The sequence below is a fragment of the Leptidea sinapis genome, chromosome 7, assembly GCF_905404315.1.
Source record: "Leptidea sinapis chromosome 7, ilLepSina1.1, whole genome shotgun sequence".
Taxonomy (NCBI): domain Eukaryota; kingdom Metazoa; phylum Arthropoda; class Insecta; order Lepidoptera; family Pieridae; genus Leptidea; species Leptidea sinapis.
In genome coordinates this window covers 12,082,760-12,109,718 of record NC_066271.1, presented here as the reverse complement: position 1 = coordinate 12,109,718, position 26,959 = coordinate 12,082,760, and the positions used below count along the sequence as shown (strand labels likewise).

At 37.2% G+C, this 26,959-nt stretch overlaps 1 protein-coding gene across 2 annotated transcripts; it reads right to left on the bottom strand.

Annotated features, from left to right (window-relative positions):
- Positions 1-707: 707 nt before the first annotated feature.
- On the bottom strand, positions 708-26,959 carry LOC126965229 (zinc finger-containing ubiquitin peptidase 1-like). Of its 2 annotated transcripts, XM_050808703.1 has the most exons (15): positions 26,543-26,959; positions 25,678-26,006; positions 22,351-22,412; positions 21,843-21,953; positions 19,858-20,178; positions 19,026-19,133; positions 17,856-17,972; positions 16,590-16,761; positions 14,607-14,730; positions 11,052-11,211; positions 8,965-9,056; positions 7,279-7,595; positions 4,539-4,627; positions 2,002-2,142; positions 708-958 (listed from the first exon to the last, which is right to left on the bottom strand). In XM_050808703.1, the coding sequence occupies exons 1-15, from the start codon at positions 26,773-26,775 to the stop codon at positions 923-925; spliced, it is 2,412 nt and encodes an 803-aa protein (XP_050664660.1). In that variant the 5' UTR covers positions 26,776-26,959; the 3' UTR covers positions 708-922. The 2 variants fall into 2 exon arrangements, with proteins under 2 accessions (XP_050664660.1, XP_050664662.1); XM_050808705.1 differs by lacking the exons at positions 21,843-21,953; positions 22,351-22,412; positions 25,678-26,006; positions 26,543-26,959 and adding an exon at positions 20,349-20,485.

The window sequence follows — 26,959 nt, the reverse complement described above, 5'->3', positions numbered from 1 at the left end:
AGAAAGACGTAACGGAACGAAAATGAAAGAGACATACAGACGTCAAAGTTGGGCGTTGAGAAGACCTGCCAAAAGGATGAGGAAGTTTTGCAAGAAAGATGAGTGAAATAAACTTATTATAGGTGAGACCTGTTGTGAAGACCACTGTTGGCTGGGCAATACAGCCGCAGTTCAGCGGACTTCTTGCGGAATGGGCTGTATGTAGGACTAGGAATCTAAGCTGATGAAGGTGCACCTCTGGCGACACTTACTCCGGGCCTTCTTTGTAGTCCAACTGGTTCAAGCGGTTTTTCTCCAATTCACGATTCGATTCATCATCATCATCGGCGAACAACTGCCGTCCTTGCAAATGACGCGATGCAGCGGAGTGGGGAAAGAGAGTGTGACAAGAGAAGCAAAAGGAAAGATAAATAGCGGCGTTAACACCTATGTTTATGGACATACGAACCTTATAAATAGCTGATAGTAAAAAAAATATTAAAGCAAAAAAATACAAAAAATTTAAATCTCAAAGTATTTAGTTTAACATTATGTAAATAACTGGTCAGCTTTTATTACTATTACATTATATAAAGAAGATAAAATATTAATTTCAAATGTGTGATATTAGAAAAACGATCTTGGCCAAACTGAATAATTAATAAAAATAAATACAATCAAGATGTACAGGGTTTTAAACATGATTTAAACCAAATTTTATGGTCAGCCACAAAATTTAAAACTAATTAACAATAAATACCACATAATTTTAAGATAAATAACTAAAGAACAGATTATACAGAAATTTACACAAACTATTCATACTGTTTAAAACACATTGTGATAATATAATAATGTGGAGGAAAAGCATGTAGTTCATTCTATTAGGTAAGGCGGTTGTTTAAGTACAGCTCACGAATAATTCTGATGTAAATGACTCTGCTTACGGGATACGAATTGACTGAAGCACTTTGCTAGCCTGAAAGAAAATAAAAGAAGAAATTATTTTAACTTTTTGATATGTTTTTTTTTATGGAATAGGAGGACAAACGAGCGTATGGGTCACCTGGTGTTAAGTGATCACCGTCGCCCACATTCTCTTGAAACACCAGAGGAATCACAATAGCGTTGCCGGCCTTTAAGGAAGGTCGTATCGTCCCGGAAACACCGCAAAAGGGAGCTCATTCCACAGCTTTGTAGTACGTGGAAGAAAGCTTCTTGAAAACCGCACTGTGGAGGACCGCCGCAAATCCAAATGGTGGGGATGATATCCTAACTAGTGCCGTGTCGTGCGAAGGTGAAATGGGGTGACCCGTTATTATCCAGATAAAAGTACTAAGCTGACAATTGAAGGCAGGCACATGCAAACCGATTTGTGATAAAAGCGAAGGACAGTCCATATCATAGCTTAAAAGTTTATGTAACCTGGTGCAATGATTTGTAGACTGTAGGTTGCGTAGTTAAGGGGTGACAAGAGGATTGATAAAAGAAACAATTAATGCATTAACCTGCAATATCACAGGGGTTGCTGATGATATACTCATATGGAACCAGGGGCGTGCATTAGTTTTCTAGGAAGGTAGGCACCCAAGATTTAACAAGTCGCAGTTGCGTTTTAGTCCGACAGTACTCGTACTATGCTTTGAGGTCTAAATATTGAAGTTGTATATCGAATATATAACATTGAAGTGGAAGTATCGAATATATAGCAATGGGCTGGCCACATTGAACGCTTCACAGACAGAAGGTGGACAATAGAGACCACCAAATGGAAAGGACCACCAGGTAAAAGATGCACTGGTAGATCAAATCAGCGATGGGCAGATGACATCGTGCAGGTGGTGGGGAGAAACTGGATCGATCAGGGCAAGGGTAGGGAAAAATGGAAAAAGTTGAGGGAGGCCTATAACCAAAACGGAGTCCATAACCAAAATTATAAATTGGTCACTTTAAATAAAACTAACACTAGATTTTAAGAACTTTAAATTACTAATATTTGATTGTAAAATATGGGTTATGTACCTCATAGTGCGCGTCATCAGAGATCAGTCCGGTGACACACAGCAGCTGGTATTGTCGTGCGCGGAGGGCACTGGACCCGCGACGGAGGAGTCGCAGGGCCCCGCCACTGCCGGCACCTCCCCCACACACCACGCTCCGTACCTGCCACCAGATATTAATAGTACAGTCTGTATAAAAAGCGTCTACCTATCTCTAATATGTAGCAATAGTGAGGAATGGGAAGGATGGTGGTATCTTGTTACACTAGTGCCGATGTTTTGATACCTCACAAAAGTATGGCCCAGTCACTCCTTCATAGCTAATACAACCATCCCTTAACCAACAACCGTTTCGATTTTACCACCCTATTATTTTTTAGATTATCAGTTAACAAATTACCTGTACGTCTCTTATAGGCTACAAGTCCTAAGTCATCTTTTAAAATACGCGACATCTCCCGAGATAAATCTTTTGCTTTCGGACAGATTTTCTTCGAATTCTTTCCCTTACTGCTACCCGAAAAAGGTGGTCAACTTTTTTCGTACGAACACTACGTGGACATTATAATACTAAATATTTTTTTAACTTTGTGAAAAATAATAAACATTTCATTTATTCTGATACTCTATATGCATCACAATCTTTCGTAGCCTTCACCTGATTAAAAATTTCTCATTGAAAAGTATTCAAAATGATGAAATTTGAATTGTTTTGAATTCTTTTTTTATGTATTTATAAATATACAGTTTATGCGACAGCTTATTTTTACAATATTCTTTTCAGAAGTTTCACTTCTACCGTGTGTGACTTACATAGACACACATAATTTTTATTCTTGCTTACTCCGTGTGTAGGCAAAATAAAATCAGTGTTCTCTATCTATTGTTTAGGACAAGCTCACGATTTAGGACCCATTATCGTCTAGCAAGGGATGTCTCTGTGCGTGTATAGCAAAATCGAGACTGATGACGTTTGCACTAACTTGACGTTCAAATTGATATTACGAAATAAACCTTTTTTTCCCGATTTCAAATTCGATCCCGCAGGAAAGCTTTCTTATAAGGCCCATAGTAAGCGACCACGTATTCGTTCCGTCCATCACTGGCACCACACACTGGTTAAAAACATTAGAAAACAGCTTATATACATGTATCAGATATGATATATATATATATATATATCTAACGGCGGAAGAGGGTCACCGTCCTTAGCAGAGTCCATAGTCCTAGACTTCTAGCAGTGGGTGGCGATGGGTAATGTCAGTGCAACGAAACAAACTTATTCACACAATCAAATTATAATATAGAATCAATTTACATAAACACAACTATAGGATATACGGAACGCGCGATGGTTCAAGTTCACCCGCTCTGGTCGACCGCTGCACAAGAAGTGAAGTGTGCTCCTCTCGGCCGGGGGCACGTTGACTCCATCGAACGCCAACAGATGGCGCTGGCGTTCTGTGTTACGACATATCTAAATTTCTTCAAAAGCGTTATGACTCCCTTTGTGAAGAACATCACCACTATACTTCTGTGCCATGCTTGCGGCGTTGCCCTCGAGGATGACGGAATTGAATTGCTCCTGGAGTATCTTAAGCACAGGAGTACCATCAGCTCTCAGAAGCTCAGCTGTAATTTTATCACAACCCCGCGCCTTGCTGTTTTTAAGCTGTTTTAGGGTCATACTAATCTCGTACACGGCACCTCTTATCAACAAGGCTGAAGATCCAAGAGCCAAATTAACCCGATACTATATAACCGACACCGAGGATATCCCAGAACTCAGTCAGCCTGTATGAGATTACGAAAGTAAACTCTGAAAAAAGTGTACTTATGCACGCAAGAAGTTATAATTCTTTGGCCTAACAAAGCAAAAATCCTTAAAATTATTTATTTCACGTGCTATTCTACGTTTGTAGAAAGAACAATTTTGTAAAAATCTTGCAACGATGGCTTTGACAATAAATTATTAAATGACGAATACGGCTGTACGGGTTTGAACCCTTTGCCTATCCTAATAATGAACGAAGAAACAAAAAAAAAACGAACGTCGCAAACGTCAGAAAATTTTAGAAACCAACTTCACCCTGTTACTTTTGTGTACATACTTACTTTTGTGTGTACAGTGATGCGCGTGCATCTTCAAATTTTACTCTCATAATTTTCACATAACGCGTCTAAAGAAGTATAACTTCAATATTTTTTTTTATGAAAATAAGGGACGAGACCATCTGGATGTTCAGCTGATGGTAATTAATACGCCCTGCCCATAACACTGTAGTGCCGCTCAGGATTCTTGAAAAACCCCAAAAATTCTGAACGGCATTACAACTGCGCTCGTCACCTTGAGACATAAGATGCCCAGTAATTTCAATTCTCATTTGCCCAGTAATTTCACTAGCTACGGCGCCCTTCGGACCGAAACAAAGTAACAGTGCTTACACATTACTGCTTCACGGCAGAAATAGGAGCCGTTATGGTACCCATAATCTAGCCGGCATCCTGTGCAAAGGAGACTCCTAAATCGTGTGGCTCGTAAATATATGATAAGTGTACCTGTGCGGGAGAATGTGACGGATCCAACACTAGTAGCGTAGCCTTGCCATCCCTGTGCTTCTCGTATCCTATTATTGTGCGTGAGTGACCTGCACACAAAAAAATAATATGAATTAGATTGTTAGTCATTGCATAACATATTATAACTAGCTGACCCAGCAAACGTTGTATTGCCGATATTAAAATCGCGATACAAAAGTAACTGTTGATCGTAGATGGGTGAAAATTTGAAGTTTTTTTTTTTTTTTTTTTAATGAAAATAAGGCACAAGGCGAGCAGGACGTTCAGCTGATGGTAATTGATACGCCCTGCCCATTACAATGCAGTGCCGCTCAGGATTCTTGAAACCCTCAAAAATTCTGAGCGGCACTACAACTGCCCTCGTCACCTTGAGACAAGATGTTAAGTCTCATTTGCCCAGTAATTTCACTAGCTACGGCGCCCTTCAGACCGAAACACAGTAGTGCTTACACATTACTGCTTCACGGCAGAAATAGGCGCCGTTGTGGTACCCATAATCTAGCCGGCATCCTGTGTAACGGAGCCTCCCACTGGTAGTTGTACGTACTTTTTAATGCTGATTCATAATCAAACAGATTTAAAAATAAATATCAAAAAAATTAAAAAAAATGTCAAAAAATTAAAAAAAAAAATCGTGTGGACCACCCTTAACATTTAGGGGGATGAAAAATAGATGTTGTCTGATTCTCAGACCTACCCAATATGCACTCAAAATTTCATGAGAATCGGTCAAGCCGTTTCGGAGGAGTTCAAAGTTTAACACCATGACACGAGAATTTTATATATTAGATATAGGTATAGCCTGGCCGCGTGTTTCCTTTGGCAGCTTCAAGGTCAAGTCAAGTCAAGTCAAATCAAGTCAAGTCAAAATATCTTTATTCGTTGAAATCATATTTGACTATTTTGAATCGTAAATTTTTGGTTTCTTATAATATTAATAAGAGCTACATAACGTAGATTGTAAAAATAATATATTACTTAAAAAAATTATAATGTTTTGTTTTATTAAAACACAGTCAGAGCAAGTTCATTCTCAAGCATTTTTATCATCTAAGTAGTCCGTTATTTTATGGTAGGCTTTTTTATAAAGTTTTCGACTATTTGAATTTTTTTTAAATAATTGCCGCGTAAGCCCATGTTCGACCCGAGTTGACAATAATTTGCCGCGCGTGCCAATATGTTGATATAAATTTAGTAGAACACGACAGCCGATCCAGTTAATTTCATACAGTTCATTCATATAAACCGAATTAGTAATAACTTTTATCTACACCCATGCTTTAAATCCTCTATTAAATATTCTGAAACAGTTAGCTTATTGCAAAAATTAAATCACCCAATGTTCTAATAACCATTACATCATCCAAAAAAAGAACATTTTTGTTTACGCGCGTTCCACACCACCATGACTTCGCGCGCCGTAATAAAAAGTAGGTTATTCGAATCCCCGCCATTTTTCTTAGATATTTTTATTGTTTTGTTTACAAAAAAAATGTGAGCCGTCATGGGACGCCTGGCAGATGTGAAACATCGACATTATTTTGTAAAAGTAATATGCAGAAAAGAACATATTGTGATAGGAACTAAATATGTCATAATGATAAAATAAAATATTACGATTTTTTCCAGATAACGATGACTATTTATTGAATAAACATTTATTTTCATTAAATACAAAAATTTACGAATTTATTTCAAATCGTGACTACTTAATTCGTTTAATCAGTGACTTCGGTAATAGTTATATTCGATGTTGCCTCTGAGGACGGTATTACTGTGACAATGCGACGCGTCGCCACGGCATGCGTCGCCACGCCAGAAATCGGTTTTACGTGCGGCTATAAATGTTTCACATTAAAATGAGCGATTAATTTCCAAATGAACATAATATTACTACTAAAATAAATAATTATTTCACTAATACTTAGTTTATTTGTATATAATCAGTAATGGATGATATTTGGTTACTACTAGGACTGGCTGTTTTAATGTTAGCAGTAAGCTAACTGTTTCAGAATCTTTTAGAGTATTCATATTTTGGGTGTAGATAAAGTCTTGTATGCAACTGTTGATAATTAGGTATTAAAACACTCATGTGATACTATTATCCACATTCGTGTTTTAATACCCGTTATTACACAACAGTTGCATAAATAAATATAAAATTTCTGGCACCTGGAGACTCCTCTACTAGCCTGCAATAGTATTTTCGAGTATTAAAACAGTCAATTTTATTGTCAATTGTCTATTTTTAGACAAATCACGTCGTATAAAATCTAATCGGAAATATGGAACATGCCACAACTTATACCATAATAATCTTCGACTGCTATGTTTATACATTGCCGCATTTACTCCAGTTGTTTAAATATATTTCTTCAATAACCAGCAATGTAAAAGATTTATTCAGTTCAGGTTTGATTCGGACAGTGACAGTTGACAGACGACTAAGGAGAAAAGTGTGCCTTTTCCGACTTTGTCCGTTTAGATTTCGTATACAATCAAAGTACAATGACAATCACCGCAAAAAACCATAATGATCTCATTTTATCTACAATTGTGATGATAAATGTATAAATGAATGGGCTTGCCGCTATACGTCAGTATAAATTGCATTCAAACCGTTTTAGCCGTTTCAGATATTGGCGTGCATCAACTCAAAACAATAAAAAATATAGAATTAGGACCAGAGTATTGAAATATTTTGGAGACAATTTACCTTGATGCTGCAAGTAAAGTGGTGGTTTGAAGTTCTGTATGCTAGAATGAGCGCTGCTACTTATATCTGTTTGGGCATTCTGTGTACTGCTTTGCGTGTTCTGTGTATTACTGTGTATATTCTGAGCGCTGCCGTGCGAGTTCTGGGTGTTATTATGCGAGTTGTGTGCACTACTGTGGGAGTTCTGAGCGTTACTGTGCGTGTTCTGGGTGCTGTTGTGTAAGTTCTGTGTGTTGAAGTAGTCGTGAACCCAGTCGAACAGAGCTGGATGACCGCCGTCTGCCGCAGTCGGCTTGTGGAAGTCTATTAAGGAACACCTGGAATATAAAGATATTATTGAAACATTAGAGATATTCCGAACCTTATAAGCTCTGTCTTGTTTAAAATAATGCCATTATGTCAAATTACGAATCTTCATGTAAGAATAACGCCATTACGTCATTCCACAACGACGCGTTTCTCTACAAACTTTTTGCCTCGCAAACCCAAATTCAAATAAACTTTATTCAATTAGGCTTAATCTAAGCACTTTTGGTACGTCACTATAAATACTTTTTCTTTAATACTGAATATACCTAAAGTACAGCTCGTGAGAAGAACATACAAGAAATTCAACGGAATTATTTTCAATCAAATAGAGTATTTTACAATGGCTGTAATATGCATACCAAATTTGTTTATAAGCGTATTGAATATCAAATATTTCATAAAAAGTAATATACAATAAACTGTATAAATAAATAGATATAAATAATCGTATATTGGATGCATCAACCTTTAGAGCTTGGATTCATTGAACACAACTCTGTGGAATCATGAATTTTTCTGTATCTGATATCGATATGAATTAGGAATCTTGAAGTCTAGACCATACTTCCATCACAACGGCCGGTAACATGTCCGTTCACCTGTGGTTTTGCTAATGTCTATGGGCGGCTGATTTTTTGAAGTGATATCTTCTCATGGGATGGTTAACCGCTTCTTAGCGTAACGGGTCACGGTGCCAGTCTGTCTGGCTTCTCTTTCTCTCATGGCCGTATGGCAGCGGTAGACATGCTCCTCCTCTCTCACTCTAACATACTGTTACTTGTATAGAATTATATAATGATACTAATAATAGCATTATCATCACTTCAGCCGGTAGAGGTCGACTGTTGCACAAAGTCCTCCCCCAAAATCGCCATGACGATCGGTCCTGCGTTTCCTTCATCCAAAGTGTTCCGGCGATCTTGACCAGATCGTCGGTCCATCTTGTACCAACACTATGTCTACCGGTAAGTGGTCGCTATTCGAGGACTATACTGCCCCAATGGCCATCTGTCCGTCGAGCAATGTGCCCTGCCGTTTCGCAACCATTACACGTACACAAAATTTTAAAGTACATCTTCAGGAATTGTAACTAAGAATAAGATATATTTTATAATCAATAAAAGATTTTATTAATAAATAACCTTTCCTTAGAATATCATATTAATGCATAATATTTAAGCTTTTCTCAAGTTAAACAATTTCAATATTAAATATTTCAACTTAGATTAGTTAAAGTTACTTCTGTCGGGCGTCCCGTTACGCAAAAGTTTTTTATTTCTTTTTACTTTCCTACAGAAGAGCCAATCACCCATTTGCCTACTCCGGCTGTCAACAACAAATAAAGCTTGCAGAAGGGATAAAAGCATATTGTCTTACTTAATCCTTAGCGACGAAAGGACGGTGACTACTTCACAGGCGCCAATCCATTTCCTGGTGTTGTGAAGCTTTGAGCCGAGTTGCTCGGAACCCTGGAATTAACAAACAAGTGGCGGCTATCGAAAGTAAGGGATAAGGTCAAAAAAGAAGCGCAGGTCAGGCCACATAATATGGAGTATTGCTGTCATCTCTGATCTGGCGCACCCCAGTACATGCTTGAACCACTTGACTGCGTGCAACGCAAGAGCAGCTCGAATTGTCGGGGACCCAGTGCTGTGTGAACGGCTGGATCACTTGGCGTTGCGTAGGGACGTCGCTTCAAAATATGTCTTTATCACGGGGAGTGTTGCGAAGAGTTGTTTGACTTGATTCGCACGACACGCCACAAATTAGGATATCATCCCCACCATCTATCTGGATGTGTGGCGTTCCTCCACAGTGCAATTTTCTAGGAAATTTCTTCAATGTACGACCAAGCTGTTTAATGAGTTTCCTTGTGCGGTGTTTCCAGGACGATACGACATGGGTATCTTCAAAAAAGCGCATACAATTTTTTAAAGGGCCAGCAACGCTCTTGTGATTCCTCTGGTATTGCAGGAGAATGTGGGCGGCGGTGATCACTTAACATCAGGTGACCCGTACGCTTGTTTGTCTTCTCTTCTATAAAAAAGGGAGATACAGCGAAGGCTTCTGATCGTGTATGCCACAAGACACTTCTCTCGAAACTTCCATCATTTAGGCTTCATAACCGCTCAGTGATATTTTTAGAACTCGAAGCCCATAAACACTAAAGTTGAGGCCATGCAGGGGCCTTCTCGGGAAACCATCGACCAGTGCCGGAAGTAACTTGTATCTTCTATTGAGTCCTCTCTTGTGAAGCCCGCGGAATGAAGTAAAATAAAACTTGTTCAATTTAACCCCAGAAGACTCAAGTTTGTGCGTTAACCACAAAAATAACTATTTGTCGTATCAGCGCTCTACAACAATTCTCTTCTTAATGCCTCGTCTAACATCAGAATACTAGGCCTATAAATCTCGGGCGATTAAGCTACAGGTGAACAGTTTCAACTAGATCACTTGGTTTTGCGTAGAGACGTCGCTTCATCTTTTGTCTTCTACCACATTTATCACAGTATTCTGAAGAGCTGTTCGACCTGATAATTTCACTCCACACCGTGACCATTTAAAACCAGTGGGAGGCTAGATTATGGGTACAACAATGGCGCCTTTTTCTGCCGTGAAGCAGTAATGTGTAAACATTATTGTGTTTCGGTCTGAAGGGCGCCGTAGCTAGTGAAATTACTGGGCAAATGAGACTTAACATCTTATGTCTAAAGGAGACGAGCGCTATTGTAGTGCCGCTCAGAATTTTTGGGTTTTTCAATAATCCTGAGCGGCACTGCATTCTAACGTCCCTTATTTTCATAAAAATAAAAATACTATGGAATGAGCTTCCGTGTGCGGTGTTAAAGGAAGATACGACTTCGGTACCTTAAAAAAAAACCGCGTCCCCTGGTGTTGCAAGAGAATTTTGTCGGCGGTGTTCACTTAACATAAAGTGACCCGTACGCTCATTTGTCTTCCTCCAAAGAGTGTGTGAGTACTTATGTACTCACGCAAGAAGTAATTATTCTTTAGAGTAATAAAACAAAAATCCTTAATAAAAATTATTCCTCGTGCTATTTACGTTTGCAGATAAATCAATAATGTAATAAAGAAGAAATTAAATACAACCAATGAATTTTTTTTTATTAGAAAACTTGTTTTTTTTAAATTTATTGAATTCCCGTCCATAGGTTGTAGTTCAGTAGACATATTATATGAGTTACAAGAGGCTTGGTAGCTGAAGTATCATACAAATGGTCTAGTTGACCAGCTAACGTCAGGGTGTCGGAATTATCGAGCGGAGTGAGCGCACATCGTAAAATTCACTCTTATTACTTTTCCCTAAGGCGCCAAAAGAAATGTAACTTGAAAAATATTCCATTATGTTCTTTTTGGAGGAAAACGAAGTCAATGTTGACGATTTTCACGGGAAATCATTCCGTCAGGCCGGTTGCCAGTCGTGATATCTAATAAGCCATTACCTGTGTGTCGAAACCTAGTTCCCAAGCTCGTTCCACCAGACGCTGCAAGGCTGGTATGGACGGGACGCAGTCACAATCTCGCTCTGTGACGCCTCCTTCTATCAGCCGCGCCGCGTATGCCGGGTGACGTAACAACGACGATAGCAGCATTTGCATGTTACTGAATATTCATAATGTTTTGTGTCAATACTACTACAAGGTTTGCAATTCCGATTTTTTTTTAATAAAAATAAGGGACGAGGCGACCAGGCCGTTCAGCTGATGGTAATTGATACACCCTGCCCATTACAATGCAGTGCCGCTCAGGATTCTTGAAAAACTCAAAAATTCTGAGCGACACTACAATTGCGCTCGTCACCTTGAGACATAAGTTGTCAAGTCTCATTGGCCCAGTAATTTCACTAGCTACGGCGCCCTTCAGTCCGAAACACAGTAATACTTACACATTACTGCTTCACGGTATAAAAAGGCACCGTTGTGGTAACCATAATCCAGCCAGCATCCTGTGCAAAGGAGCCTCCCACTGGTAAAATATAGCACTCAATGTTCAATTTGATCGCTCTGTTACGAATGAATCTTACGCGCTACTATATTTAACCTTAAGGATTACTCTTAAATGATACCGAACAGTGTTGTAAATAATTAACAATTTACAGAAAATAATTAACAAATAAACAAGTTGTTTACAAACGGAACAGTTAGTAAATATAACGATAACTATACTCGATATAAGTGTGTAAGACATATGACTGATTTTCCCTTACATTGGTAGGTGTTTGAGAATCTCAGTCTTATCTCAACTATCCTAAAACTCACAAAAATTCAGGGTAATTAGTAGTTTATGACTCGTAAAAAAGGTTTTACCAGTGGGAGGCTAATTTTCACAGGAAGCCGGCTAGATTATGGGTACCACAACGGCGCCTATTTCTGCCGTGAAGCAGTAATGTGTAAACATTACTGCTTCTGGTCTGAAGGTCGCCGTAGCTAGTGAAATTACTGGGCAAATGAGACTTAACATCTTATGTCTCAAGGTGACGAGCGCATTTGTAGCGCCGCTCAGAATTTTTGGGTTTATCAAGAATCCTGAGCGGCACTGCATTGTAATGGGTAGGGCGTATCAATTACCATCAGCTGAACGTCCTGCTCGTCTCGTCCCTTATTTTCATTAAAAAAAACCAAGTACCGACGGCATAATATTATTCTGCCGTCACGCAATTGAAAGCAAGTTAAAGTAATTTAATGCCCATTATAAGTCTCACTAGACTTATCATATTGTGTCCATAAAACCATCAAAATATGGTATATTATGAAATAAAATGGCATAAGGATAACCAAACTATACCCCGCACATATGTGTCTCTCGTGGGCGTTGCATTCATATAACGGGATATATACAGTATGGATTGCATATATATGAAATAAATGAGAATACAAGTCATACTGGTCCACAGTATAGTAAAATTAATTATTAAATTAAAAGCCCTAAATTATAAAAGTCAATTTAACAAAGAAAATAAATATCAAAATTGAACTAGAAAAAAGAAAATAGTTTGTTTAGACAACATACTTTCCGAGGAGCGACAACGAAGCACACAAGCGCCGAATCGGATGTTACTTCTCTTCTCGTAAACAAGCCCTTAACAATTAGCGAAGTAATGAAAATTGATTTAAACATTTCACTTGAACTTTAAGATAGTTAAATGAATAGATACAGTCAATCACTTAAAACAATCGCGCCCTGCGTAAGGCACCCACACGGCGAAAAAATAAAGGCGTAAATAGGGCACAATTCTAGTTTATCGATACTTTATTTACAATTACTAACTAACAACCTAAACAAGGCATTAATAACTAGTATTTTGGTGTTATTCGAATAATATTTTTAACAATTATAAATTAATTAATGGATAAGCTTTGTAAAAAAATAGTTTATTTTTGTAAGTTCAATACTTACGAAATCACTGTTTTCTGAGTGTTTTCCTGAGAAGCGAACAAGTAAGTTGGTACCATTTTTATAAGGTTGCTTTCAAATTACAAACAAGTAATAAATTGTTATTGTTTAGTTCTTCCTTATTCACAATCATTATCTTTAAACTACTTCACAATTTACGAAGCTGTTTAGTTTTAAATACCTAGGGTGTAGTATTTTTACAAAATCATTACAGAACAATTTCAAAATAAACTTAAACATCTTATTGTTTATCGACTACAACTCCCTTTAAATAAAGCTAACTATCGATAGAGGATGTCCTTACCCTACGCCGTACGAAGTTCGACCTTGCCTTTGAATAGCGCCGCCGTCAAAGAGATACCACCGGCACGTGAAATTTAAAGCCAAATCACATGGTCGGATTTGGTAAGGGGCGACACGCTCACCCGACCATAGGACGGTCCGGTGAGCGTGGGTGGATATCTCGTACCAATTGGTCCGCCAGTACGGTCCGGAGGGTAATAATAATAATTTTACACAAATAAAATTTGAAAAACAAAATTTTATGAACGATGCGGGGCTCGAACCCACGACCTCTGGCGTTCCGTGACAGTGCTCTAACCAACTGAGCCAACAGTTCGAGTGACGTATCGTCATAAAATCTTGTATGCTTTGTTCAACTCTCAGGTTGTGGCTTCATCTACAGGATCTACTTTACAGTTGATAACCTGCTCAACCCCAATATTTCCATATTAGGAAATTGACTTGAGATGTCGCTCTTGTAAATCTAAACAATTATGTTTTTAAAGTGATAACTCTCACTTCTAGGATTATTACATAAATACAATTTGAAAAACAAAATTTTATGAACGATACGGGACTCGAACCCACGACCTCTGGCGTTCCGTGCCCGTGCTCTAACCAACTAAGCCAACCGTTCGAGTGACGTAATAATAATTTAGTACGATGGACAATGGGACATACCATCGAATATGGTCCGGTACCAGACCGCGTCCGATTGTTCGGAGGGACCAAATCCGACCATGTGTTTAGGCTATAAATTACACGTGCCGGCGGTATCTCTTTGACAGCGTTGCCCGGAACGCCGCCTTATGATATTGAAATATTCAAGTTTAAGACTTATTGACCCAGTTACCTATTGTACAGTACGTTTAAATTAGCTCAAAATGAAAAGTTTGACAAAACCAATGCATTTCTTTTTTCTAGTTCAATTTTGATATTTATTTTCGTTGATAATTTCACTTTTATAATTTAGGGATTTTAATTTAATAATTAATTTTACTATACTGTGGACCAGTATGACTTGTATTCTCATTTATTTCATATATATGCAATCCATACTGTATATATCCCGTTATATGAATGCAACGCCCACGAGAGACACATATGTGCGGGGTCTAGTTTGTTTATCCTTATGCCATTTCATTTCATAATATGCCATAATTTGATGGTTTTTTGGACACAAAATGATTTTGTTAAATTTTGGTATATCGTCAGCAAATATGCTAACAAGTATGTACCTACATTTATTTCATATAAGCTAGTTCCATATTGTATAGTGCCACAGGTGTGCGACCTGACTTATTATGGAAGATTATTCTCACCGGTAGCCGCAGCCCCAGCCCCTGTCTCCATACGTGCTGGCGTAGTGGTCGACGGCGCTGCAGAGGTACCACCGCACTACCGCGGGATTCGAAGCGTTCAGCTGACCTATCCTCTCCAGTATACCTACAACAAATTTTTAATTCAAAACCGTTTATCAATATAAGTACTGAATGATTTCAAGTTCCCGTGCAATACCAATTAACAGTGGGCTCCTTTGCACAGCATGCCGGCTAAATTATGGGTACCACAACGGCGCCTATTCCTGCCGTGAAGCAGTAATGTGTAAACATTACTGTGTTTCAGTCTGAAGGGCGCCGTAGCTAGTGAAATTACTGGGCAAATGAAACTTAACATCTTATGTCTCAAGGTGACGAGCTCAGTTGTAGTGCCGCTCAGAATTTTTGAAATACCCAAAGTATTTCAAGAATCTTGAGTGACACCGCATTGTAATGGACAGGGCGTATCAATTACCATCAGCTGAACGTCTTGCTCGTCTCGACCCTTATTTTCATTAAAAATAATATGTATTACTCACCTCAGCTGTGTCAACATGTATTACTAACAAAAATTAAAATGCCTCTTTCGTAAGTCCAAGCTACAATGAACCTGCTGTCACGTGATGTTATCATTTATTTATAATGTTTTACTAGGGTCGATTTAGTCACAATTTTTGTTCAGAAATGAATGATTTCCTATAATCTATTAAACGTGAATTGAATAATAGTTATTTATGCATCTGTTGTGTAATAAGGGGTATTAAAACACGAATGTGGATTTATCTCACGAGGCGAAGCCGAGTGTGATAATAGTATCAGATGAGTGTTTTAATACCTAATTATCAACAGTTGCATACAAGACTTTATCTACACCCAGAATATGAATCCTCTAAAAGATTCTGAAACAGTTAGCTTACTGCTATATAACATTAAAACAGCCAGCCCTAGTAGTAACCTAATATCATCCCTTACTGATAATATACAAATAAACTAAGTATTAATGAAAGAATTATTAATTTTAGTAGTAATTTACATTTTATATAATGCATTTATTAAAATTCACTAGAATATTATGTTATTTTGCAGTGTTTAAAATATCCGGCGCTGTGCTGTCAAAACTTGAATCGCTCATTTTTTCAAGAAAAATGGCGGGGTTTCGAAAAACCTACTTTTTTTTTACGGCGCGCCATGTTCTGGTAGTGTGGAACGCGCGTAAACGAAAATGTTCTTTTTTTGAAATTCATACAGATACCACGCATCGAGCAATGTGGCTGTTTGTTGAAACTCTTTGTGCATGAAGGGATCGAAAAAAAAACAACGAGTGTTGTTATGAAATTCAGTACAACATTACAACACTCGTTTGGATGATGTAATGGTTATTACGACATTGGGTGTTTTAATGTTGGCAATAAGCTAACTGTTTCAGAATCTTTAAAAGAGAATTTAAAGCATGGGTGTAGATAAAAACTATTTAACGTGATGTTTTCCATTACTCAAGGATAATTTTTTTATGAGTTTCCTCGTTATTTCCGAAAAATACCTTGCGAAATACTCTTAATAGTGTTCAAAAGAAAGGATCAAGTGAAAAACAGACTCTCACAAGGGTACCACAAATAATATGATATTACACTGAGTGCCTATTTTTAAATACTATAGTAAAATAATTTTCCTTTATATTTTCACGGCGGCTCTTTTAGAATCGGCCATATATACATTATATGTGGGTCTCGCACTTGCGATTGCGCAATTTCATTAGCAATGAGTGTCCTTCATACCTGAAACACATATACTGCTTACATGACAGCAAAATAATGCAGTGCTGTGGTACAATATAGCCAGCATCTTGTATAAAGAAGCGAACACTTGTTCAATTTTGTTTATCCATTTGCACGAGACCCAATAAACTATACTATATATACGATATACTCAGTCAAATTGCTTAGATACCGAAAACGATCAATAAAGGAGTTTATAATAAAATGTCACCGCTAGTTTTGGAGCAGCCCGTGTCAAGTCCTGAGGCGGAAGCTCGTCTTAAGCCCACGCTTCTCTCGTAGTAGCCAGCCACGGACAGGGCGCCGCTGTACACCGCCCGTTTCAGACTACTGGCGGCTCGGCTACTGTAGCCCTCCTCGTCTTCCTCCATTCCATACTGAGCCTGGAAGTTATATTAAATACTGCTTAGAACTTTACTATACTTGGTGTCTCTTGTAGTGAGAAGAAATGGCTTTGAAATAAATAAAATTTATTGAATTAGGCGTTACTTTGCGGAAATCCATAATTATACAAACGACTTAGGCTTTCTTTAGTGTTAATTCCGCCATTAATACTCGAGAGTTGACTTGAGTCTCGTGCCAGATTTTGGCGAGACAACACGTCCTGAGGATGCCTCGTGTAGAGGCGAAACACGTGCCGAATTGTTTTAAAAACAAATATTGGTGGAATTAACACTAAAGAAAGCCTAAGTCGTTTGTATTTGAAATAAATGTAAGTTTTAGTTCAGGATTAGATAGGTCTATTATGTAGAAACACGGTTACATATTTTTTTCACGATAGAAATAAAATTGTTGACTCCACATCATAAATAACCAGTGGGAGGCTCCTTTGTACAGGCGCCTATTTACAACATTACATTGTTTCAGTCTGAAGGGCATCGAGCTAGTGAAATTACTGGGTAAATGAGGCCTAACATCTTATGTCTTAAGGAGACGAACGCAATTGTAGTGCCGCTTTTTGGTTTTTTCAAGAATCCTGAGCGGCATTGCATTGTAATGGGCAGGACGTATCAATTACCATCAGTTGAATGTCCTGTTCGTCTTGTCCCTTATTGTCATAAAAAAAAAAATTCTTTAAGCCATCAGCATTAAAATACTTGAATATACATATGACTGAAATTTTGCACAGAACGTAAACTAAATATAAAGCAGGCGTGATATAATTCAGATTTTTAAAGTTAGTCGGTCAGTTTCAAATGACGATCGTCAGCAAAGTTCACCTCACCTGCGAAGACAATGTACTCGTAGAGTAGTGCCATGTTTGGATGTTTCCGGTTTCAAACACTCATAAGTGATGGTGATTGGATCAACAGAATCGGATAGAATATGCTTAGGTCTCTCTCTATTTTAATGCAGTAACAAAATTTCAGTTGTTTATTGACTAAAAATCGTTTGATTCATATCCTTTCCTTCATATTTACCATTAAATGAGAAAACAATGGCTGTTAGGTTAATAAAAAATAATGATAACCCTCACTCTCAATAACTGAAACTCTTGTTCCTCCCTGGTCCGCTGAGCCTCCCTCTCGGCATCGGACAACAATGGCGCTCCACCATCTTCCCCTCGCTCAAAGTGGTCTTCTATATGCTGTATCTAAATAATAAATATTTTCAATTAATATTTTAAAGTAAGATTAGGGAACTGATTCAACAAGATGAATTTAAATCAAAATGTCAATCAGCACATATGTTTCCATGTCTAAGTGTATATTCATGTATATGCTCGGTGGTAGGAACGAAAATCAACAAAGTCCAAAGAAATACAAACGGCCAGTTATAAAATCAAGAAGTGCATCTGCACATGCTGGTTTCGGTGATATGCGCTTACTCCTCTAGCGATTAAATTGAGACGAGTCCGCCCATGTATCATGGGGGAAATTCCTTGAGATGAAGACTATCACATCATCATATCACAAAACTATGATGACGTAGCGACACGTAACTGACGATATGTTGATGTTTTGCTTGAGTTTAACTCACATAATATGTAATATCTAGAGCAGGAACTCATGAGTAAAATAAATACTGAAGTAGCTGTGGCTGTTCCTTATTTACCTGATATGTATGACCCATCCTGTATAATGATGAATTTTTTTAAAATAGTTACCTCATCCAGAGGAAGCTTAGGTCCTCTTAAGGTGCACAAATATTTCTCAAAAGATCTTAATCCCAAATCTCAGATTTGAATTTTTCAACAGAATATTTTATTTTAAATCACTTATTGAATGTCTATTTTCACTATTTTTGATGATACCAAAGACATATCAACCGAAAATAACTAAACAAATAAGATCTTTCATAATTTGATATTTTGCAAGGGATAAAGTGGAAGAATGTCACACCCGGACCTCCCAATCCATGAAATTAGTAAACTGTAATCTAGTAGTAGCTTAGTAAACTTAGCACATTTTGGGATAATGATTATATTATTTCTTGTAATAGCATTAAAAGTTGTTCACAATCTGAAAATTTCAGCTCTAACTATAGTGTACTTATTAACCACTATAGTCTATTCTATTCTTCCTACTGTGGCTTCTGTGGAAGACACACCACAGTGGTTAATGAGATACCGCCCACTGACTGCCAGATGGATGGTTATTTCTTATTCTTCAGCTTTTAAATGAATAAAAATGGTAAAAGTACACACCAGTTCATGTTGTGAGAGTGGGAGAGGTTGACAACAGATTGGACAGTTGCTGACTGGACTCTCTTCCATCATTACCACATCTTCATATGATGCATTGTCCACTTGATCCTGAAATAATTAATTACTTTTACAAAGTCCGTCAGAGGTACATGAGTGCTCTTTCTGTGATATCACTTGCTTGTTTCATTTAAACATTAATTGGTTAATGTTGTTTTGTATATTAAATTGTGTATGTGCATAATAAAACTACTTGAATAATAGGTAGTTTATCAAAATACTAATTTGATTCAGTGCCGGATTAAGTAAGTGTAATTTCCCGTAGTAAATTCTTACATATTATGAGGCCTTGATCTATATTGGAAATAGTTAGTTACCATGGATTGTCTTAGAAGGAAATGTTGTAAAATTTTGTGAGATCAAGTGGATTCAATGTACCACTTCATAATAAGTTAAATCAAAAATATACACTCAGGTAGAGATGAGTGGGTATAAATTTGTGTGGCTCCCTACCCGCAACCTGATGACTGGGACAAAATATGTAAAATAATAGGAGTTGTCACCAGTCACTGTCCCTTGAACAAGCATCTATCTAGGTAGATAGTAAATAATAGGTGTAACAGGCAGCTTTTTATGCAGAGGATGCATGCAACACATGCTTATGAAGTGCAGGAATGTGGCCGGATAAATTGCACAAATACTCCTTTCCTGGGCCCATAGCAGTTGCATCACTTGCTACGTAGTTAATCCGGCACTGATTTGTATCTTAAAACACAGTATGAAATTATACTGGAAGTACATATTTTATTTTCTATTATAAACAATATTTACTCACAGCTTTTTGTGGACTCAAAATATCTCTATGTTCAACATTTACATGCATTTCCACATCTGAACAGTTGTTGAACTCTTTCTCACAGATCGGGCACTGAAATGATGATCCGTGAGGTCCTGGTGACATCGCCATTGCACTGTAGCCCAGAGTGGGATTCTCGAGATTTATAGTAGGATTTACAAAGCCCAAAGTAGGATTTTCTAAGTTTTCATTGTAATTAGCATTTCCCATTACCGAAGGAGATGTTAGATCAAAGTGTGCACGATTTATATGTTCTTCTAACTTCTGAGGGCATGTAGATGTAAAATCGCATAGAAGGCACTAAAACATAAAAATCTACAGTTAATTTAACGATTGTTCGGCTATCGGCAGTTCAGTTTCGTTAATAATTATTCAATTTCATTTAAAAAAAATGTAAACAAAAACATGTCAACTGTCAAGCTCTGAAAAGAGGCATTTTTTTGACATTTGTTTATGATTAGAGTACTCACTACACAGTCTCTCCATCTTAGAAGTAGTAGTATTTGAATGAAAAAAAGGAAAACTGTTATTAAAGTTATTATTGATTCCACATAACTATAAAATCCAGTAAAAGTATTGCTTTGTTCGAGGAGGTTACAGACGGCAGTTAATGCTTCGTAGCTAAAGGCCAATGATATTATAGTATTAAAAGAGGTAGATAATATGTCATTAGCGCACCGAAAATGAATCACCTAAATGGAGGCAATTGGCCCCTTTGGTCGTAGTCGCTGTCTCGAAATGTAAACGGTACGCCGCGTTTGTTGTTGACAGAATTGCTTACAGTTTGACATAGGTACAACATTAAAATGCCGTCTTGTGTTATGGTAAGATGCACTAATTACGAAAGTAAAAAAATTCATACAATTACATACCACAGTTAAGAAATCATGAAATATAACATCTTATTTGATTTCATTATTTCTCTAACAAAATAAATATGACGCCATGACATCACCGCCAAGCCGAACGCCGCGGCCGCAATGAATACGAAGCAATTTAGATTTATCTCTTTTTCGCTTGCGATAATTGCATTTACTATCCTTCTTTGGCGTATAATCGTAATATAGTGTGCTATTGCAATGTTAAATTATTCATGTGTGCGTTAGTGTATCATTTACAAACACCGAATGTTTTCTAGGTAACCTATCTATACTTTTAAATATCATTGCTAAAGGTCATTCGACATTTCGATAGCGTTATTAAAAAACCGGTTCTGGCTGGCTAGTTGGTAAGGCGTTGAGAAATCGCAAATCTAATTTTAGAATTTCATTTAAGTACTTTTTTACCATAAGTGAAAAAAAATCATTTAATAACGTGTTTCATTTCACTAAGCTAGCTTGTTCACCAGCGACCATTGACCTTAATCCTCATAGATACAATCAATAAAATCAATAAGATTTTCCAAAATTATCAAACAAAAAATTCGGGCTGGGAATCAAATTATGTGCCCGCTATATTTACAAATGAGTGTATTAAACTAAAACTCATAAATTATTATAATATGAGAACAACTGTTTGTAAGTGCTTTCATTTATGTTTAAATAGATTTTTCACTACGTGCCTACAGTTATGCATTAACACCCTTTTTTAATATTTTCATATGATACCCATTAATTTTTTTATAAGTATAACGCATGCTGCAACATGCAGATTTTAAATTATTAAAATACAGTTATGGATAATTTTTAACGCAATTTTACATCATAGACGGTGTTTGAATACGTTCAGTATTGCCAGGTGCCAGCATAGATTCACGGCATTTAGCGTACGATTAAATTTAGGTAACCATTTGATTTTTTTTTGATCCAAATGCTGAAACAACATCAATCAAAACAAATCAGTTTGACCTGTTTCTTTATACGTTTAAATGTTTCCATTCCAAACCTGTTTAAAAACATCCCTACAATTCATACATAATAATATGCAGAAAAAAGATTATATATAATTAAAAAAATAGTACGCACCTGCACCATAGGGCTGGGCGTCGGAGCTAACTTTTTAGGTATATTAGCTTTTAATTTTAATGCTAACTGCGATCGTAGAGGCGAACCTTGTCCAGCACTGGCCATTGTTGTCTGCAATAAAACAGCAATTGTAATCCATGACTATGATTAAATAACATTTATGGCATTTAACTTTGAAACTACTAACTAAAAGCCTAATTGGTATCTAAAATGCTTGGTGCTCTTTGGAGTACTACACTCACTTCTAGGGCGTGCTACATGTAGCTGTAAAGCTTTCACTACTGGGCGGGTAATCCCTAATGCTTATCTATTTGATTGCATAGAATAGACCTTCATGCGTAGAGCATACTCCTACAATGAAAGCCGCCAACGCATCTCTTGACTTCTGGTTTGCAGACTTTTATTGACAGCTGGTTTTCACTTTTTATCAGGGTAGTAATTTGCCCGCTTACCCTTTCTAAAATATAAAAAAAACAACATAAATTGAAATTAAACTTCAACACATTACCTTGTTTTTGTTTGGAGATCCTTCATGGCTAACATTATTATGAGTGGGACTCGGGTTGACATCTGTAATTAAAATGTTTAATATATAAATAATACTATATTTTAATAAAAATAAACAGATTTCTTGACTTAATCGTTTTGAAGCGAAGCTTTTATACGGACGTTCGGGGAGATTTTAGCGTTACAGCCTTTTCTGCCGCGAAGCAGTAATGTGTAAGCATTATTGTGTTTCGGTCTGAATGGCGCCATAGCTAGTGAAATTACTGGGTAAATGAGACTTAACATCTTATGTCTCAACGTGACGAGTTCAGAATTACCCAGAAACTCAGTTGAGTTTTTTAGTTTTTTACATGACCGTTTTTAATTTTTAGTTTTATTATTTAACTCATTCAGAGTTTGACTTTTAGCCAGTTAAACTATTAGCGCCTTCACAGCATGGTCGTACTCCCAGCTTATGTTGTGTACTTATTTATACCGGGTAAATTGCATCGAAACGTTCAGGCTGCACAGCGTGCAATCATTTGAATTTGGCGCCAAAAATCACCATGTTATTTTTTATTTTATTTTGATATACCCAGTGTCACTCAAACAGTAAATAACAGTCTAACGACATTTCTCAAGTTAAAATGCATCGAGCTGTTCATGCTGCAGAGCGTGCCAAACGTTTGAATTTGGCACCAAAATCTGCCATTTTGTTTTTTATTTTGATATACCCAGTGTCAAGCTCACAGTAAATACGAATCTTACGACACCTCTCAAGTTTAAATCCATCTAGCCATTCAGGCTGCAGAGCGTGCTAAACATTTGAATTTGGCACCAAAAGTCCGCCATTCTGTTTTTTGTTTTATTATTATATACACAGTGTCACTCTCACAGTAAATATAAATCGCACGTTCAGGCTGCAGAGCGTGCCAAACAATCATACATACATACTTACTCTCGAAAAACATAATCATTCTGGGACAGTAACGGTCGAGTAAAAATTATCATTATTCAATACCTACTTGGTACCCGGTACGCACACAAAACCCGAAACTGTACAAAACGAAAAACAAGAGCATTGGGTGATTTTAGAAAAATAATTAGTTTTGTTAAAAATACCTAGTTTCGTACCGTGCTGTTATTATTAATGATATTTTTACAGTGTAGTCTGGACTCAACAGATAGCCGATATGAGTAGCTCATCTTACATTAGCTAAAATAAAAAGTTATATTAGATGCATACGGTACATTGCATAGCAAACACACACACCCAGCCATTTATGTCGGTTCAATAGAGAAAACAAGCTTGAAGTGGCGTCCCTTATCACTTTTCTCACTCACATCATACTGCTCACTCTATACTCACACACGTGGCAGTAATGCATGCTATAAAAATCAGTACTATATTAATGTTATACAATCTTTAGGTCAATCAAAGAGCGGAATTGCAAGCGGATGATTGTATACTCACGGACTAGTAAAAAATAAGGACTCCGTATCACCTTACATAACAGTGTAGCAGCAAAACAAGCCGATTAACGTGTAAATGGCGTGGCGGTCCTCCACAGTGCGGTTTTCAAGGAGCTTTCTTCCACGTACTACAAAGCTTTGGAATGAACTTCCTTGTGCGGTGTTTCCAGGACGATACGACATGGGTACCTTCAAAAAAAGCGTGTACACCTTCCTTAAAGGCCGGCAACGCTACTTTGATTCCTCTGGTGTTGCAAGAGATTGTGGGCGGCGGTCATCACTTAACAACAGGCGACCCGTACGCTCGTTTTTCCTCCTATTCCATTAAAAAAAATGCATAGCTCCACGCACACACACAAATACAAGCCGACAGGCGGCCATTATGAGAATTGTCATCATCTGTGACAGATCAGTTTGCGTCTCAATAAATTATTTTAAAAAAGCCGTCGCGCGTTGTGAAATCGTGTAAAAACAATTAACTACGGAACATAAAAAGCGTCAAGGAATTACATTTCACAGATAGAATAGTAGTAATCATACTTTTTTTTTTCTTTTCATAATACAAATTAATTCGATGTTTGAAACACAAAACCTCCACAACGCGTGATAGTAACATCCAGTGTGACCGGAAATAAACAGGGACATTACCCTACCAATTGGGTAATCCATATTTTAATGGTGTTCTAAGTAGATATTTTTTTATGAAAATAAGGGTCGAGACGAGCAGGACGTTCAGCTGATGATAATTGATACGCCCTGCCCATTAAAATGCAGTGCCGTTCAGGATTCTTCAAATACCCAAAAATTCTGAGCGGCACTACAACTGCACTCGTCACCTTGAGACATAAGTCTCTTTTGCCCAGTAATTTATTTTAGTCTTTACCAACAATTTTTGAAAGTAGTGTGGAACAGTACTTCAAACCGGCCCATATTTGTATGCTTTATAAGGTGCGGTTCTGGCCACATAACGAGTATTGTTCCCATCTTTGAGCAGAGCTGCTCGAATTGTCGGGGATCCAGTACTCAGTGAAAATTTCCATTCCTCGGCGTTGTGGAGAGACGTGGCGTCTTAGAAGACACAAAATGGCAGACCGCATTTGTCACGGACATAAAAGTATGAATTGTAATTTTGTCTTTCTAGGAAGATGACGCTGTACCGAGAACTGAACTTAAGACTCTTTACCCTTTATATAAGTGTTACTATCTTAGCAACCAAATCACTATAAAGAACATAGGTAGTTGTTTGTTCTCCAAAAATCTACTTATTTCATACGTCAGTGGCAAAAAAAACGAATTTAAGAATGAATTTCGTGTAGGTATTCTTAAAAATAAGATACGTTAGTACGTCATTTTTATATCAGTTAAAACAAAGATACTGTAAACAAGACACGGGCACAGGAATCAAACCAGCAATCCTCACTTTCAAGGTTTATGTGATTTATTTATTTACTCATAATATGACGATATTTACTTTTATTTCAGAAAAGAATCTGACTTACCGATTTTTTAGTACTTATCTGATACTAAAAAATCGGAGTTATAAGTAACGTGGCTGTATAATACTATGACTAATAACGGAAAAATATTTTTGTTATCTGGTATTCCCCGCAACTGCACACACACTAGCGTAATGTTGCTTCACTTCTTAATATTATGGCGCGGAGTCCTTCTTTTTTTATTCTTCTGTGAGTATACTATAGTTTTTTTTTCTAACTGCAGGTACTGCTGTATAGTCCCAAGTACAAGAAGTCATTTTAATTTTTTTTTTCTCTATTAACTAGGCTTATACAAATATTTTGGGTGCTTTGGATCAATAATTTAAAACTGTTTAAGTGTCAAAAAAGATATTATAAAAGGTAAAAAAGCTAAAACTTACTTTTCTTTTCGAAACCATTTACAACATCATTCTCATAAGAGTTTTCTTTGCGATTCTTCTTTGGTATCACCCCATTATTTATGTTAATATTTTTCACTCCATTACATAAATTGATGTTTTTGTGTGACCGGGAATATCTGTCTTCGTTCTTTTCCATTCTATTGCTGTCTTTGTCCTGACTAGTTCTGTTATGGTTTATTTTGTTTTTAGAAATGGCGCCATTTTGGAATGACGTTGACATTTCGATAGGACTATGCCAGCCGTTGACAGATCCCGGTGTAGTGTAACTACAACTGTCAGCGGTTGTCATTTTTGAATCTTCATCAAAACTGAAAATTAGTAACAATTAGTATAAATTCGATAAAATATAATTGATAATGGATTTACGTATGAGTTTGGATTAGCAGTAAGTTGTAGTCTTAGATAATTTATACGTCTAGATAGACTATGACAACTGTGAAAACGTCGAAAAAAATTGAGCTTAGAACTAACCTTTAACAAAATGTCATAATAATCGCGAGTTTAAGACGTAGCCTGTCACGCATACTAAACTTATATTTCTGGCCTGTTTTTATCTAACAGCAAGAAACTATCTAGACGTATATATTATGTAGGGTTGTAGTTTAGTTAGTAACAGTAGAACTAACAGTAGGTACTTATATGATGTATAAAGCTAGACTGTTATTTCTGTTGTTATACCCACTGTTGCTTTCCGGTTTAAAGGGTATTAGAGTATCTTGTAGCTGGTATTCAGGTAGGGATCTAAGTCAAGTCTCAGCATTATGGGTACAGAATGATCAGATGGGTTCGTATCATATTTCAAGAAAATAAGTGATATTAAAATGTTACATAAAAATTACAATACCTAGGACTCTGATCATCAATAAACGCCATCAACTCTCTCTCTGGTGTGAGATAATGCAGGTGTACTCTCTGCACGTGTGCCACAAGCTGGGCCTGCGGGACGGTACAGTCGCAGAAAGGGCAGTCTGGTCTGCCAGCTACGTGGGCTTCAAGTGTGTGGCTCCTCATACCCTCGTCTGTCAAGCCCTCCGCTCCGCAGAGCTCACAGGTGTACGGGAATGGGCTACCTGACATCTTAAATCACTGCAACGATGATTTAACATCAAATATTATAGAAGCCAAGAATGTTTAAAAATACTATTCATTTATTCACTATTTATCAAACACTAAACATTAAATAAACATTCATAACTTATAACTGTAATTCGAAGTGTTACACCTATTAATGTGTATACAGCAGTCTTTGGCGCCAACTGCA

What these genes read in the sequence shown, in the direction of transcription:
- LOC126965229 (XM_050808703.1), bottom strand. Translation starts at nt 26,775, where the DNA reads ATGTCAGGTAGCCCATTCCCGTACACCTGTGAGCTCTGCGGAGCGGAG. An exon ending in ATTGATGATCAGAGTCCTAG is followed by an intron (nt 26,007 to 26,542) that starts GTATTGTAATTT and finishes ACTAATTTTCAG; the next exon opens with TTTTGATGAAGATTCAAAAA. An exon ending in AAATGGTTTCGAAAAGAAAA is followed by an intron (nt 22,413 to 25,677) that starts GTAAGTTTTAGC and finishes TTTTAATTACAG; the next exon opens with ATGTCAACCCGAGTCCCACT.